Source organism: Mustelus asterias, chromosome 12 (assembly GCF_964213995.1).
Source record: "Mustelus asterias chromosome 12, sMusAst1.hap1.1, whole genome shotgun sequence".
Taxonomy (NCBI): Eukaryota; Metazoa; Chordata; class Chondrichthyes; order Carcharhiniformes; family Triakidae; genus Mustelus; species Mustelus asterias.
Genome location: NC_135812.1, coordinates 8,891,161 through 8,908,151, shown reverse-complemented (window position 1 = coordinate 8,908,151; position 16,991 = coordinate 8,891,161). Strand labels below are relative to the sequence as shown.

Genomic DNA, 16,991 nt, shown 5'->3' with positions numbered 1-16,991 from the left:
TCATCTATTTATCTAGCTTCCTCTGAAAAAACACCAACTTTCTTACTACCACTAGGAGTGGTTGAGAGTGAGTTCTACCTTCTAACCATTCTAACCAAGTGCCTCCTGAATTCACTGAATTTATCAGTGCCTATTGATGATCTGCCCGCATCCAAATCAGAAACAGTAGATTGGTTCTAGCCGGCTTGGGTTTTTGAAAGAATCCTACAGCGCAGAAGGACACCATTCAGCCCATCGAGTCTGCACCGACAACAATCCCACCCAGGCCCCATCCCCATAATCCTACCTATTTACGCTGCTAGTCCCTTGACACTAAGGGTCAATTTAGCATGGTCAATCCACCTAACCCACACATCTCTGGAGTGTGGGAGGAAACTGGAGCACCCGGAGGAAACCCATGCAGACACGGGGAGAACGTACAAACTCCACACAGGCAGTGACCCAAGGCAAGAATTGAACCCGGGTCCCTGGCGCTGTGAGACAGCACTGCTAACCACTGTGCCACCATGTCGCCCAGATTTTAACAATGTTAAAGGCATGAACAAAAGAACAAAGAACAAAAAACAATACAGCACAGGAACAGGCATGACACAAAATCAACTCGTTGTTCTCATACACGATGGCACAGTGGTTAGCACTGCTGCCTCACAGTGCCAGGGAGTCGGGTTCGATTCCCGGCTTGGGTCACTGTCTGTGCAGAGTCTGCACGTTCTCCCCGTGTCTGCATGGGTTTCCTCCGGGTGCTCCGGTTTCCTCCCACAGTCTGAAAGCCGCGCTGGTTAGGTGCATTGACCGTGCTAAATTCTCCCTCAGTGTACCCGAACAGGCACTGGAGTGTGGCGACTGGGGGATTTTCACAGTAACTTCACTGCAGTGTTAATGTAAGCCCACTTGTGACACGAATAAATAAACTTTAAAAACTTTGTAGGAAAAAAAAGCGATAACGAGAGGGAGATGGGGAATTCAAAGTTACAGATTCCTGGGAATAGGGACCATGTTGTGATGAATCTGGACGAGTAAGTTGATATTTTAGCTATCACATACAATGACCTTTATTAAAATACGGAATCACAATGCAGCAGACCATGCTTTGTGTTTTGTCACCTCTTGTATGTACAAAGATTTCTGGCTGATTATCACGATGAGATAACGGGGCTGTCACAAGGCAGGAAACTCCAGAAATCACAAGCAAGATCTCCTTTCTGAAGACAATGGATAAAACTGTGGCATTCTGACACCACACACACCCACGTCCCATACAATTAAAAAGACTTTAAGGTTTATTCGGTCGCTCCAAAAGTGACGCCAATCCTTTACTGAACGTTTCCTGTGGTGATGGATATGGTCGGCAGAGGTGAATCCCAGGGAAAAAAAAACCAGGGATCTCTTCAAAACGGTTCTGCATTCTCACCACCTCCAGCTGAAAAACACAAGCAAGCTTTGCTTAACATATATTGACAATTGCCTTAAATACTGCCCCAGGTTTGTATCCTTTGGTGTCCCCAACCAAAGGGGTAGATTTGATTTATTATTGTCACATGTATTAGTATACAGTGAAAAGTATTGTTTCTCGCGCGCTATTACAGAAGAAGCAGACTGTTCATAGAGAAGGAAAGTAGACAGTGCAGAATGTAGTGTTACCGTCATAGCTAGGGTGTAGAGAAAGATCAACTTAATGCAAGGTAGGTCCATTCAAAGGTCTGACAGCAGCAGGGAAGAAGATGTTCTTCAGTCGGTTTTTTACGTGATTTCAGACTTTTGTATCTTTTTCCCGATGGAAGAAGGTGGAAGAGAGAATGTCCGGGGTGCGTGGGGTCCTTGATTATGTTGGCTGCTTTGCCGAGGCAGCGGGAAGTGTAGACAGATTCAATGGATGGGAGGCTGGTTTGAGTGATGGATTGGGCTACATTCACGACCCTATAGTTCCTTGCGGTCTTGGGCAGAGCAGGAGCCCATACCAAGCTGTGTATCAACCGGAAAGAATGCTTTCTATGGTGCATCTGTAGATGTTGGTGCACGAACTGCCCCAAAGTGTCATCAGATAGTGCTGCCATAGGCTGGGTAATAAGAGGTATGCAGTGCACCTAACTTTGACCGTTATATCTACTGATCTTCCCCATATGGTAGTAATCACATACTGTGCTGCTGTGCACTCAAAATCTAAAACATTGCAATTATTTCCTTGCTCTGTCCCTTCTTCCAAATACTAATCTCGCACTTTTCACTCAACCTATTGTCACCTCTCACATGATTATTTTATCATGTTAACTTCAAACAAGACTTGGGCTACAAACTTCACTAGTTTTGTTTAAAATATATGTTATTAGACAGAGGTGGAGAGAGACAAAGAGAGGGAAAAGAAGGGTGGGGGCGCAAGGCGGGGCGGGGGCACGGAGGTGCGAGGGGGGAGGGGAAGGGGAGGGCAGGGAGGGGGAGGGGGAGGGCAGTGAGGGGGAGGGGAAGGGGCGAGAGGGGGCGAGGGGGGGCGAGGGCGAGAGGGGGCGAGGGCGAGAGGGGGCGAGGGCGAGAGGGGGCGAGGGCGAGAGGGGGCGAGGGCGAGAGGGGGCGAGGGCGAGAGGGGGCGAGGGCGAGAGGGGGCGAGGGCGAGAGGGGGCGAGGGCGAGAGGGGGCGAGGGCGAGAGGGGGCGAGGGCGAGAGGGGGCGAGGGCGAGAGGGGGCGAGGGCGAGAGGGGGCGAGGGCGAGAGGGGGCGAGGGCGAGAGGGGGCGAGGGCGAGAGGGGGCGAGGGCGAGAGGGGGCGAGGGCGAGAGGGGGCGAGGGCGAGAGGGGGCGAGGGCGAGAGGGGGCGAGGGCGAGAGGGGGCGAGGGCGAGAGGGGGCGAGGGCGAGAGGGGGCGAGGGCGAGAGGGGGCGAGGGCGAGAGGGGGCGAGGGCGAGAGGGGGCGAGGGCGAGAGGGGGCGAGGGCGAGAGGGGGCGAGGGCGAGAGGGGGCGAGGGCGAGAGGGGGCGAGGGCGAGAGGGGGCGAGGGCGAGAGGGGGCGAGGGCGAGAGGGGGCGAGGGCGAGAGGGGGCGAGGGCGAGAGGGGGCGAGGGCGAGAGGGGGCGAGGGCGAGAGGGGGCGAGGGCGAGAGGGGGCGAGGGCGAGAGGGGGCGAGGGCGAGAGGGGGCGAGGGCGAGAGGGGGCGAGGGCGAGAGGGGGCGAGGGCGAGAGGGGGCGAGGGCGAGAGGGGGCGAGGGCGAGAGGGGGCGAGGGCGAGAGGGGGCGAGGGCGAGAGGGGGCGAGGGCGAGAGGGGGCGAGGGCGAGAGGGGGCGAGGGCGAGAGGGGGCGAGAGGGGGCGAGGGGGCGAGGGGGCGAGAGGGGGCGAGAGGCGAGAGGGGGCGAGAGGGGGCGAGGGGGCGAGAGGGGGCGAGGGGGCGAGAGGGGGCGAGAGGGGCGAGGGGGCGAGAGGGGGCGAGGGGGCGAGAGGGGGCGAGAGGGGGCGAGGGGGCGAGAGGGGGCGAGGGGGCGAGAGGGGGCGAGAGGGGGCGAGAGGGGGCGAGGGGGCGAGAGGGGGCGAGGGGGCGAGAGGGGGCGAGGGGGCGAGAGGGGGCGAGGGGGCGAGAGGGGGCGAGGGCGAGAGGGGGCGAGGGCGAGAGGGGGCGAGGGCGAGAGGGGGCGAGGGCGAGAGGGGGCGAGGGCGAGAGGGGGCGAGGGCGAGAGGGGGCGAGGGCGAGAGGGGGCGAGGGCGAGAGGGGGCGAGGGCGAGAGGGGGCGAGGGCGAGAGGGGGCGAGGGCGAGAGGGGGCGAGGGCGAGAGGGGGCGAGGGCGAGAGGGGGCGAGGGCGAGAGGGGGGGAGAGCGAGAGGGGGGAGAGCGAGAGGGGGGAGAGCGAGAGGGGGGGAGAGCGAGAGGGGGGGAGAGCGAGAGGGGGGGAGAGCGAGAGGGGGGGAGAGCGAGAGGGGGGGAGAGCGAGAGGGGGGGAGAGCGAGAGGGGGGGAGAGCGAGAGGGGGGGAGAGCGAGAGGGGGGGAGAGCGAGAGGGGGGGAGAGCGAGAGGGGGGGAGAGCGAGAGGGGGGGAGAGCGAGAGGGGGGAGAGCGAGAGGGGGGGAGAGCGAGAGGGGGGGAGAGCGAGAGGGGGGGAGAGCGAGAGGGGGGGAGAGCGAGAGGGGGGGAGAGCGAGAGGGGGGGAGAGCGAGAGGGGGGGAGAGCGAGAGGGGGGAGAGCGAGAGGGGGGGAGAGCGAGAGGGGGGGAGAGCGAGAGGGGGGGAGAGCGAGAGGGGGGAGAGCGAGAGGGGGGGAGAGCGAGAGGGGGGGAGAGCGAGAGGGGGGGAGAGCGAGAGGGGGGGAGAGCGAGAGGAGGGGAGAGCGAGAGGGGGGAGAGCGAGAGGGGGGAGAGCGAGAGGGGGGGAGAGCGAGGGGGGAGCGAGAGGGGGGGAGAGCGAGAGGGGGGGAGAGGAGGAGCGAGAGGGGGGGGGGAGAGCGAGAGGGGGGGAGAGCGAGAGGGGGGGAGAGCGAGAGGGGGGAGAGCGAGAGGGGGGGAGAGCGAGAGGGGGGGAGAGCGAGAGGGGGGGAGAGCGAGAGGGGGGGAGAGCGAGAGGGGGGGAGAGCGAGAGGGGGGGAGAGCGAGAGGGGGGGAGAGCGAGAGGGGGGAGAGCGAGAGGGGGGGAGAGCGAGAGGGGGGGAGAGCGAGAGGGGGGGAGAGCGAGAGGGGGGGAGAGCGAGAGGGGGGGAGAGCGAGAGGGGGGGAGAGCGAGAGGGGGGGAGAGCGAGAGGGGGGAGAGCGAGAGGGGGGGAGAGCGAGAGGGGGGGAGAGCGAGAGGGGGGGAGAGCGAGAGGGGGGGAGAGCGAGAGGGGGGGAGAGCGAGAGGGGGGGAGAGCGAGAGGGGGGGAGAGCGAGAGGGGGGGAGAGCGAGAGGGGGGGAGAGCGAGAGGGGGGGAGAGCGAGAGGGGGGGAGAGCGAGAGGGGGGGAGAGCGAGAGGGGGGGAGAGCGAGAGGGGGGGAGAGCGAGAGGGGGGGAGAGCGAGAGGGAGGGAGAGCGAGAGGGGGGGAGAGCGAGAGGGGGGGAGAGCGAGAGGGGGGGAGAGCGAGAGGGGGGGGAGAGCGAGAGGGGGGGGAGAGCGAGAGGGGGGGGAGAGCGAGAGGGGTGGGGGGAGAGCGAGAGGGGGGGGAGAGCGAGAGGGGGGGGAGAGCGAGAGGGGGGGGGGAGAGCGAGAGGGGGGGGAGAGCGAGGGGGGGGGAGAGCGAGAGGGGGGGGAGAGCGAGAGGGGGGGGAGAGCGAGAGGGGGGGAGAGCGAGAGGGGGGGAGAGAGCGAGAGGGGGGGAGAGAGCGAGAGGGGGGGGAGAGCGAGAGGGGGGGGAGAGCGAGAGGGGGGGGAGAGCGAGAGGGGGGGGAGAGCGAGAGGGGGGGGAGAGCGAGAGGGGGGGAGAGCGAGAGGGGGGAGAGCGAGAGGGGGGGAGAGCGAGAGGGGGGGGAGAGCGAGAGGGGGGGAGAGCGAGAGGGGGGAGAGCGAGAGGGGGGAGAGCGAGAGGGGGGGGAGAGCGAGAGGGGGGGAGAGCGAGAGGGGGAGAAAGTGAGGGGGAGAAAGTGAGGGAGTAAAAGAGAATGAGCAAGAGAGACTGAAAAAAAGAGAAAGAGCGAATGAGAGACAGCCATCAGAACAGAATTTAATGCTACCTGACTTGCTGAGTGTTTCCATAGTAACGATCTAGAAATAACTTTCAGCTCCTCATGTCATTGCTGTGATTAGGGGGACTTTGAAAAGTTACAGAATTACATCAGTGCTTTTACAAATTTAAATAAAATAGCATTTGAAAAGTTTGGAGAAAGTTTCGCTCAAGTTCCAGTTTCTCGCCCTTTCTCAATCCAACAATCCCACCTCCTTTCCCAACTTACATTCTCAGGACTTTGTCCTTTCCACCACTGGCGACTCTTTGTCCATCAGGACTCCAATCTACAGCGTAAACCTGCAAGTGTAGAACAAGGACATATTTATTTTCTGAAACAGGTGGTTATCGTACAGACCCACAACCTTCAACCCATCAGCCAAGCGGCTGCAGTTTGCCAGGTTAATTACAAATGGTTCTGGCATCTATCAAACTGGCACAGAATGGAATCCCTAGAAATATATTCAGAATCCTTTCTGAAAACAGGCTTTCCGAAATCAGTAAATTGATAGAGATAGAATCATAAAATCCCGACAATGCGGAAGAGGCCATTCAACCCATTGAGTCTTCACCGACTCTCTGATAATCATATCTAAGCCCTCACCTCGGCCTATCCCCATAACCCCAAACATTTACCATGGCCAATCTTGCTAACCTACACATCTCGGGACACTAAGGGGGCAACTTAGCATGGCCAATCCACCCAACCTGCACATCTTTGGAGTGTGGGAGGAAGCCGGAGCACCCAGGGGAAACCCACGCAGACATGGGGAGAACATGGAAACTCCACACAGACATGATGTGGAGACGCCAGCATTGGACTGGGGTGGGCACAGTAAGAAGTCTCACCACACCAGGTTAAAGTCCAACAGGTTTATTTGGTAGTACGAGCTTTCGGAGCGCTGCTCCTTCATCAGGTGAGTCCTCGGGTGAGCAGGAGTGCTCTGAAAGCTCGTGCTACCAAATAAACCTGTTGGGCTTTAACCTGGTGTGGTGAGACTTCTTACTGTGCCCACAGACTGGCACCCGAAGCCAGAATTGAACCTGGGTCCCTGGCGCCGTGAGGCAGCAGTGATAGCCACTGTGCCAGTGTGCCACCCATAAAATTCCCTGGAAAGCTACAGATAATTCAATTCACCCAAGGATTATAGGGTAGGAGAGCTCCGATAACATTCTAATCATGACTTCAAAGAACATAAGAACATAAGAAATAGGAGCAGGAGTAGGCCATCTAGCCCCTCGAGCCTGCCCCGCTATTCAATAAGATCATGGCTGATCTGAAGTGAATCAGTTCCACTTACCCGCCTGATCCCCATAACCCTTAATTCCCTTACCGATCAGAAATCCATCTATCCGTGACTTAAACATATTCAACGAGGTAGCCTCCACCACTTCAATGGGCAGAGAATTCCAGAGATTCACCACCCTCTGAGAGAAGAAGTTCCTCCTCAACTCTGTCCTAAACTGACCCCCCTTTATTTTGAGGCTGTGCCCTCTAGTTCTGGTTTCCTTTCCAAGTGGAAAGAATCTCTCCACTTCTACCCTATCCAGCCCCTTCATTATCTTATAGGTCTCTATAAGATCAAAAGATTGAACAGTTTCCAGTCTTTCTCAATGAGAATGACAGTTTAATGATCATTTTTGGACTGACTGTGTCAGAGGCTCACACTGCTTGAGGGCTTTGGTTCAAAGTACCTTAAACTATTTCACTGATGGGCAGAGGGAGCGACTTGTATCAGGGATGTGAATTCAGGCACAGTTACCAAAAGGTGTCACCTCGACATGTTTAAAAACATGTGGTCATTTCAAATAGCAACCTCCACTTATTTATTTTACTATTCGCTCACGGGATGTGGGCATCACTGGCTACACCAGCATTTATTGCCCATCTCTTGTTGTCATCGAGAAGGTGGGGGTGAGCTGCCTTCTTGAACCCACAGTAGTCCCTGAGGTGTAGGTACATCCACAGTGCTGTTAGGCAGGGAGTTCCAGGATTTTGACCCAACAACAGTGAAGGAACGGCGATGATGTTCGAGATCAGGATGAAGTTTAAAGTTTATTTATTAGTGTCACAAGTAGACTTATATTAACACTGCAATGAAGTTACTGTGAAAAGCCCCTAGTCGCCATACTCCAGCACCTGTTCGGGTACACTGAGGGAGAATTTAGCACGGCCAATGCATCTAACCAGCATGTCTTTCGGACTGTGGGAGGAAACCAGAGCACCTGGAGGAAACCCACGCAGACATGGGGAGAATGTGCAAACTCCGCACAGTGACCCAAGCCGGGAATTAAACCCGGGTCCCTGGCACTGAGAGGCAGCAGTGCTAGGCACAGTGACTTGGGAGGTGGTAGTGTTCCCAAGTGCGTGTTTCCCTTGTCCTTCTAGGTGGCAGAGGTTGTGGATTTGGAAAGAGCTGTGGGAGGAGGTTTGATGAGCCACTGCAGTGGGTCTTGTAGATGGTGCAGACTGATGCCACTGATGATGTGTGTGTGTGTGTGTGTGTCTGTATGTCTGTGTGTGTGTCTCTCTATGTGTGTGTACGAGTTGATGAGATGCCAATCTTCTCTAGCATAGGAAAACTTCCCAAGGTGCAGGAGTCACCACCAAACAAAATTCCATTCCGCGTCATCTAAGGAAATACCAGGACAGATGACCCAAAACTTGGCGAAAAAAATAGGTTTTTAAGTAGCATCTTATAGGAAGCCAGAGAGTTAAGGCAGAGATGTTTAGGGAGGGAATCCCAGAGTCTAGGGCATACCATGGCCACCGACTGTGGAATGATTAAAATTGGGGATATGCACGAGGCGAGGATTGGGCCAGTCACTATTAAACCCAACAGGGAACTCGGGGGAAGCATTTTTTAAACTCGGAAAGTAGTTAGAATGTGGAACTATGTACCAGAAGGAATGGTGGAAGAGAACTGCAGGGATGCATTTAAAGGGAATCTAAGTACAAGACTGAGAAAGGAATAGGATATGTTGCTGGGATGAGCTGAAGTAAAGTGGGTGGAAGGTATTTTTTTCCATTCATTCATGGAATATAGGTGTTGCTGGCTAGACCAGCATTTATTGCCCATCCCTAATTGCCTTTGAAAAGGTGGTGGTGAGCTGCCTTCTTTAAACCGCTGAAATTCCTGAGGTGTAGGTACACCCACAGTGCTGTTAGGGTGAGAACTCCAGGAGTTTGACCCAGTGAAGGAATGATGATGTATTTCCAAGTCAAGATGGTGAGTGACTTGGAGGGGAGCTTATAGATGGTGGTGGTGTTCCCAGGTATCTGTTCATATGGGAGATAAACTCAGGCGTAGACCAGTTGAACCAAACAGACTTTTACAGCACAGAAACAAGCTATATGATACAGAGCTGCCATGGTTAACGTAACAGAAAATCAGACTCAATGGGGCCAATAATCAACATCCATTCCAATTTTTAAACCCATTCAATTCTTTTGCTGTCTTGTTACCAACTGGACAGAAGTTTTTTTTTCAACTCCTGTCCACACATCGTTTCAGTTTAACGGGGAACGTATTTCCTGCTCAGGGAAGATGTCTCACCTCATCCGCATGACCAGGAAGATCGACGGACAATTTCCGGGTCTTCACATCCCACACCTTCAACGTGCTGTCACTGCTGCCACTTACCAGCAGCCTGCTGTCCGCTGACCATGCAATCTGGTACACCGCTGACACGTGACCTCGGAGAGAGGCCAGGTATCTGGAAACAAACAGAAGACTGGGTTTTATTTAAATCAAATGGGAAATGGCATTGGGTGGCACGGTGGTTAGCACTGCTGCCTCACAGCGCCAGGGACCCGGGTTCAATTCCCGGCCTTGGGTCACTGTCTGTGTGGAGTTTGCACGTTCTCCCCATGTCTGCGTGGGTTTCCTCCAGGTGCTCCGGTTTCCTCCCACAGTCTGAAAGATGTGCGGGTTAGGTTCATTGGCCATTCCAAATTGCCCCTTAGTATCCCAGGACGTGTAGGTTAGAGGGATTAGCGACGTAAATATGTGGGGTGACAGGGGTAGGGTCTGGGTGGGATTGTCAGTGCAGACTCGATGGACCGAATGGCCTTCTTCTACACTGTATGGATTCTATGCTTTCTATGAAAGCAGTAATCTGGATAATTAACCATTTCAAATAACTGTTTCCTGGGGGCCAACAACAAAATCCTGCACCTATAACTCCAGAGCCACAGCAATGGGCGGCATAGTGGCACAGTGGTTAGCACTGCGACCTCCCGAGTTCAATTCCTGCCTCAGGTGACTGTCTGTGTGGAGTTTGCATGTTCTCCCCGTGTCTGTGTGGGTTTCCTCTGGGTGCTCTGGTTTCCTCCCACATTCATGATGTGGAGATGCCGGCGTTGGACTGGGGTAAACACAGCAAGAAGTTTAACAACACCAGGTTAAAGTCCAACAGGTTTATTTGGTAGCAAAAGCCACGTGAGGTGGCTTTTGCTACCAAATAAACCTGTTGGACTTTAACCTGGTGTTGTTAAACTTCTTGCTGTGTTTCTCCCACAGCCTAAGGATGTGCAGGTTAGCTGGATTGGCCATGCTAAATTGCCCCTTAGTGTCCCAAGATGTGTAGGTTAGGGGGATCAGCGGGGTAAATGTGTGGGGGTTACAGTGATAGGGTGGGGGAGAGGTCCTGGGTAAGATACTCTGTCAGAGAGTTGGTGCAGAGTTGATGGGCTGAATGGCCTCCTGCACTGTAAGGATTCTACAATTCTAGTTAACTCTCAATTGCCCTCGAGCAACTAGAGATGGGCAATAAATGTTGGCCAGCCAGCGACGCCCATGTCCCATAAACAAATTTTTAAAAAGTGGGCGTTATTGGCTGGGCCAGCATTTATTGCCTATCCCTAATTGCCCTCCATTTCAGGTGGCTGTGGCTCTGGAGTCAAATATAGGCCAGACCGGGTAAGAATGGCAGATTTCCTTCCCTGAAGGACATTAGTGAACCAGATGGGTTTCTCTGACAATCGACAATGGTTCCATGGTCATCAGTAGATTCTTAATTCCAGATATTTTTTTTATTGAATTCAAATTTCACCATCTGCTGTGGTGGGATTCGAAGCCGGGTATCCCAGAATATTATCCTGGGCCTCTGGATTACTAGCCCAATGACAATATCACGAGGCCACTGCCTCCCCTAGAGGGACACTTTCCAAGGCATTTCACAAGAGCCATTATCAAAAAGAAATTGAAAGCCACAGATAGAAATAGGACAAGCTTGGTCAAAGCGATAGGTTTTAAGGAGTGTTTTAAAGGAGAGAGAGACAGAAGGAGAAGTGTAGAGAGAATTCTAGAGCTTAAGGCCTCAGCAACTGAAGGCAGGGCTGACAATAGTAGAGTGATGAAAATCAGTTATGCACAAGGGGCCAGAATTTGGAGGAGCACAGAGATTCAAGGGAGTTGCTGAACTAACTACAGAGTACAGCTAGCTCTCTCAGTCCTGCCCCTCAATCTCAGTCAAGCCCCGGAATGAACTTTTCACTTACAAGTCACTCTCATTGAATCATTGAATCCCTACAGAGCAGAATGAGGCCATTTGGCCCATCGAGTCTGCACCGACCACAATCCCATCCAAGCCCTATCCCCATGCATTTATCCTAGCTAGCCCCCCCTGACACCAAGGGTCAGTTTATCATAGCCAATTCACCTAACCCGCACATCTTTAGATAGTGGGAGGAAACCAGGGCACCCGGAGGAAACCCATGCAGACTCCACACAGACAGTGACCCAAGCCAGGAATTGAACCCAGGTCCCTGGCATTGTGAGGCAGCTAACCACTGTGCCACCATGTGACCCATGATCTTTCTGAGTTAGTCTGTGTTGGGGGAAGAGCAGTTTTGAACTTTGGGCCGACAGACAATAAGCTTGGATCTGGATTTGAATCAATATCTGAATCGCTGAAGTGATTCTGTGCCAAACCGACCCATCCAATTTAACCCTCACCCATCACTTCGTTGTTTCTGGAGTCTTGCTGTGCGTAATTTGGCTGCCACTTTTCCTGCAATCGTATTTTTATATTCATTATGTGGGACATGGGCGTCGCTGGCTGACCAGCACTTACTGCCCATCCCTGGTTGCCCGAGGGCAGTTGAAAGTCAACCACATTGCTGTGGCTCTGGAGTCACATGTAGGCCAGACCGGGTAAGGACGGCAGATTTCCTTTCCTAAAGGACATTAGTGAACCAGATGTAGTTTTTCTGACACTGAGGAAGGAAATATGACTGTGGAAGCAAGTCTTGGTAAATACCTTGTCCAACACCAAGAGAGAAATGGAAAGCACTGAAGGTGGATAGGGGGAGAGAGACATATGGAAATCCTGTCTTCAGGGTAGGCATTCCGGGAAGAGAAGTGGCAGTGAGTTAAACTCTAGATAAAAGCAAATTACTGCGGATGCTGGAATCTGAAGCCAAAAGAGAAAATGCTGGAAAATCTCAGCAGGTCTGGCAGCATCTGTAAGGAGAGAAAAGAGCTGACGTTTCGAGTCCAGATGACCCTTTGTCAAAGCCGAAGGACTCGGAACATCAGCTCTTTTCTCTCCTTAAAGATGCTGCCAGACCTGCTGAGATTTTCCAGCATTTTCTCTTTGGTTTTTTCCAACAATTGATAATGGTTTCATGGTCATCTGTAGATTCTTAATTCCAGATATTTTTTATTGAATTGAAATTCCACCATCTGCCGTGGCGGGATTTGAACTCAGATCCCCAGAACATTAGCTGAGTTTCTGGATTAATAGTCTCACAATAATACCACTAGGCCATAGTGACAACATTTCAATATGTATTTAACTTTGCTGAGAAGGGCAGTGTGATAACATGAGGTGGTGAAAGGCGCTATAGGAATGCCTTTCCTTTCTGCAAGTTGAGAACCTTACTTGCCAGTCCTGCTGTCCCAAAGTTTCACCGATTTGTCGAACGACGCACTGGCAATAAGCCGAGTGTCGGGGGAGAAGCAGACTTCGTTTATCAGAGCTTGGTGGCCCGTCAGCCGTGCCAGAGGTTTCTTATCCTCTGCGGGAGTCCAGAGGAAAAGCGTGAAGTCGTCCGACCCTGAAACCAGCCTCTCCTGCCCCTGAGCCTGAAGAGAGGGAAAGGAAGAGAAGATGTTAGGGTCAGTATGGCGACAGGGGCATCAATAACATTAAGTCAGTCCTGAAATGGACTCTGACCGTACCCCACCCTGACCGTACCCCACCCTGACCGTACCCCACCCTGACCGTACCCCACCCTGACCGTACCCCACCCTGACCGTACCCCACCCTGACCGTACCCCACCCTGACCGTACCCCACCCTGACTGTAGCCACCTTCGATACCACACGCTCTCCCACACTGCAGAATATAAAAGCCTGATGGATGCTGCTCTAATGTCGCTGCCACAAAACACGCCAGCCCGGGTCTCTGGCAGTTCAGTAACTTTCCAAACCTCCCTACAATGAGACACCCAGCCTTCAGCTGCTGTGCTGCCTGATGGCTGGGATCACACTGTCCCAGAGGCAAGAGGGGAAGGAGCTGTGGAAGGCCAGTCCTTTCCCGCACCACACAGAACAGCAAAGCCCAACATTGTGACAGATCATTCACGTGGGATGGAGGAAGTTGCATTCATATAGCACCTTTCACAACCTCAGGACATTCCAAAGAGCTTCACAGTCAATGAAGTCCTTTTGAAGTGTACCCACTGATTTAAAACGTAGCAATATACAAACATGATTGGGCCATTTGGCCCCTCAAGCTGGTCTGTCACTCATTTAGACCATAGCTGACCGGTATCTTAATCCCAATCCTACCTTTGAGCCACAATCTTTTATAACCTTACTTATTAAAACTCATGGGCGGCACGGTGACACAGTGGGTTAGCACTGCTGCCTCACAGCGCCAGGGACCCGGGTTCGACTCCCGGCTTGGCTCACTGTCAGTGTGGAGTCTGCACATTCTCCCCGTGTCTGCATGGGTTTCCTCCCACAGTCTAAAGATGTGCGGGTTAAGTGGATTGGCCATGCTAAATTGCCCCTTAGTGTCAGGGGGACGAGCTAGGGTAAATACATGGGGTTATGGGGATAGGGTCTGGGTGGGATTGTAGTCGGTGCAGACTCGATGGGCCGAATGGCCTCCTTTGGCACTGTAGGGATTCCATGATTCATGAATTAAAAAATTAGATTGACACAGTGTCTATTAGGGAAAACAATTCCACATTGCCACAGGTCATAGTGTGACAAAGTGTTTTCTGATCACAAATGGTCAGGCTCAAATTTTAATCTTAATCTCCCATCAGAGAATAAACCAAGTATATGCAATCTGACCTAATAATTTCAACTCTTTACAACCTGGTATCATTCCGCAATATGGTTGACTCTCAACTTTCCTCAGGGATGGACAGTTAATGCTGGCTCAGCCAGTGACGCCCACATCTATGAATGAATATTTTTAAAAATTCTTATCGAAGTCACGGATTGTCTCCACCCTTGTAAGCAGCGAGTTTCAGCTCATTACCACACGCTATGTAAACGTGTACACTAATGGATATATTAAAGAATAGAGGTCCCATTACAGATCCCTGGGAAACATCCAGAATAAGAGTTTTAACAACACCAGGTTAAAGTCCAACAGGTTTATTTGGTAGCAAATGGCATTAGCTTTCGGAGCGCTGCTCCTTCGTCAGATGGAGTGGAAATCTGCAGATATCCACTCCATCTGACGAAGGAGCAGCACTCCGAAAGCTAATGGCTTTTGCTACCAAATAAACCTGTTGGACTTTAACCTGGTGTTGTTAAAACTCTTACTGTGTTCACCCCAGTCCAACGCCGGCATCTCCACATCAAAACATCCAGAACCCAGGCTAAAGGGACAATCTTTTAAAACAGATGAGGAGGAATTTCTTCAGCCAAAGAGGAACAGTTGAGGACTCTGGGTCTGTACTCGTTGGAGTTTAGAAGGATGGGGGGCGGGGGGGTGGGATCTTATTGAAACTTACAGGATACTGCGAGGCCTGGATAGAGTGGACGTGGAGAGGATGTTTCCACTAGTAGGAAAAACTAGAACCAGAGGGCACAACCTCAGGCTAAAGGGACGGTCCTTTAAAACAGAGATGAGGAGGAATTTCTTCAGCCAGAGAGTGGTGAATCTGTGGAACTCTTTGCCGCAGAAGGCTGTGGAGGCCGGGTCATTGAGTGTCTTTAAGACAGAAATAGAATGGTTCTTGATTAATAAGGAGATCAGGGGTTATGGGGAAAAGGCAGGAGAATGGGGATGAGAAAAATATCAGCCATGATTGAATGGCGGAGCAGACTCGATGGGCCGAGTGGCCTAATTCTGTTCCTAAAGTTTATTTATTTGTCACGAGTAGGCTTACATTAACACTGCAATTAAGTTACTGTGAAAATCCCCCAGTTGCCAATGCACCTAACCCGCACATCTGCGGGAGGAAACCGGAGCACCCGGAGGAAACCCACGCAGACATGGAGAGAATGTGCAGACTCCACACAGACTGTGACCCAAGCCGGGAATCGAACCCAGGTCCCTGGAGCTGTGAGGCAGCAATGCTAACCACCGTGCCACCGATGTCTTCTGGCCTTAAGTCACATCCCACTAATTAGGGTGCGTTCCCTTTAAGCTCGCACTGTTGTTTCCTATCTCCCGGCCAATTACCAACCCACGTCACCAGGTTGCTTCCAGAACCTTTCATTTTTCTGTGAACCTCTCCAGCTTAACCTTATCGAGTGTAAATTAAATGTCAGGCCACCTACAGCAGCTCTTAGAAATCAATAGCTTTGAACTTTCATTCCGCTCCCTTACCCTGGTTTGCTCATATCTCTGCAAAGCTTTTTGCTTCAGTTCCTCCACTGAAAAATAAACCAATGAGGAGAGAATGAGAATGAGAGAGACTGGCAGTTTCACCAATAGACCTTTACCCGGTTGTCGGCCACACACTGAGCAACTCGCAGCTCCTCGAATTAATTTAAATATATTTTAACTGTGCTAACACGCGAGAAACAGACCTTTATTTGCACTGTTTCCTAGTTCCCCACATGACGTGAGCAAGCTGGGCTATATTTAGAACATGTTGTGAAACGGGGAAGAGGCGCCAGCTACTTATACAAGGCACTGCAGGCTTAACAACAACAGTATGCATTTACCATTGGGTAGAATAGAATGATGGAATCCCTACAGTGCAGCAGAGGCCATTCAGCCCATCAAGTTCGCAATGACTCTCTGACACAGTATCTTGCCCAGGCCCTTCCCCATCCCTGTAACCGCACACATTTATCATGCAATAATAGGGTGGCACGGTGGCACAGTGTTTAGCACTGCTGCCTCACAGCGCCAGGGACCCGGGTTAAATTCCGGCCTCGGGTCACTGTCGGTGTGGCGTCTGCACATTCTCCCCGTGTCTGCGTGGGTTTCCTCCGGGTGCTCCGGTTTCCTCCCACACGCCAAAGATGTGCGGGTTAGGTTGACTGGCCATGCTAAATTGACCGTAGTGTCAGGGGGATTAGCAGGATAAATATGTGGGATTGCGGGAATAGGGCCTGGGTGGGATTGTGGTCGGTGCAGACTCGACGGGCCGAATGGCCACCTTCTGCATTGTAGGGATTCTGTGAATCTAATCCATCTAACCTACACACCTTGGAACACTAAGGAGCAATTTAGCATGGCCAATCCACCAAACCTGCACATCTTTGGAGTGTGGGAGGAAAGCGGAGCACCCGGAGGAAACCCACGCAGACACAGGGAGAACGTGCAGACTCCGCACAGACAGTGACCCAAGCTGGGAATTGAACCCGGGTCCCTGGCGCTGTGAGGCAGCAGTGCTAACCACTGTGCCACCGTGCCACTCCAATCTGGCTCCTTGACTGTCATGAGGCATTTCATGGCTGCGTTATCAAACAGAATTTGACACTGGGCACTTAAGGATTGCTAACCAAAAGCTGATAGGTTTTAAGAGTAGAAGAGCAAGATGGAGAGATGTCGGGAGGGAAATCCAAGGTTCAGACCTTGGGAAGCTGAAGACTTGGACACCAATGGTGGAGCAATGAAAAGTGAAGGAGCACAGAGATCTCAGACAGTTGCACAGCTAGACGAAGTGATAGAGGTTAGGGACAGGCGAGGTCCAGGGTAGGATTTGAACATGAGGATAAACATTTTTAAATCAAGGTGTTGCCAGACCCGTAGCGTATGAAGGTCTGCAAGCACCTGGGGGATGCATGAAGAACTAAGAGCTTTGAGGAGCTCAGGTTTATGGAGTGAGCAAGCTGGGAGGCCAACGAGGAGAGATTTCACCTTGCTACGTCAGAACTATCGAGCAGGCAGCACAAGCTCTCTCTGGGATAAGGGAGTCAGATTTACAGCGAGCATACCTGTAGCCCCCTCGATCCCAC

The 16,991-nt window shown here is 52.9% G+C and overlaps 1 protein-coding gene across 2 annotated transcripts in view; it reads right to left on the bottom strand.

The window, feature by feature from the left end:
- Positions 1-1,036: 1,036 nt before the first annotated feature.
- The window catches only part of nle1 (notchless homolog 1 (Drosophila)), a 38,787-nt gene continuing 22,832 nt past the window's right edge, over positions 1,037-16,991 (bottom strand). Inside the window, exons 9-13 of one of the 2 annotated variants that reach the window (XM_078224692.1) lie at positions 15,409-15,455; positions 12,493-12,695; positions 9,162-9,321; positions 5,834-5,904; positions 1,037-1,420 (exon numbers count right to left, since the gene is read on the bottom strand). In XM_078224692.1, coding sequence (XP_078080818.1) covers positions 1,408-1,420; positions 5,834-5,904; positions 9,162-9,321; positions 12,493-12,695; positions 15,409-15,455 — 494 coding nt within the window. In that variant the 3' untranslated portion in view covers positions 1,037-1,407. The remainder of the gene's footprint in view (positions 1,421-5,833; positions 5,905-9,161; positions 9,322-12,492; positions 12,696-15,408; positions 15,456-16,991) is intronic. The other variant, XM_078224693.1, reaches the window with a different exon arrangement.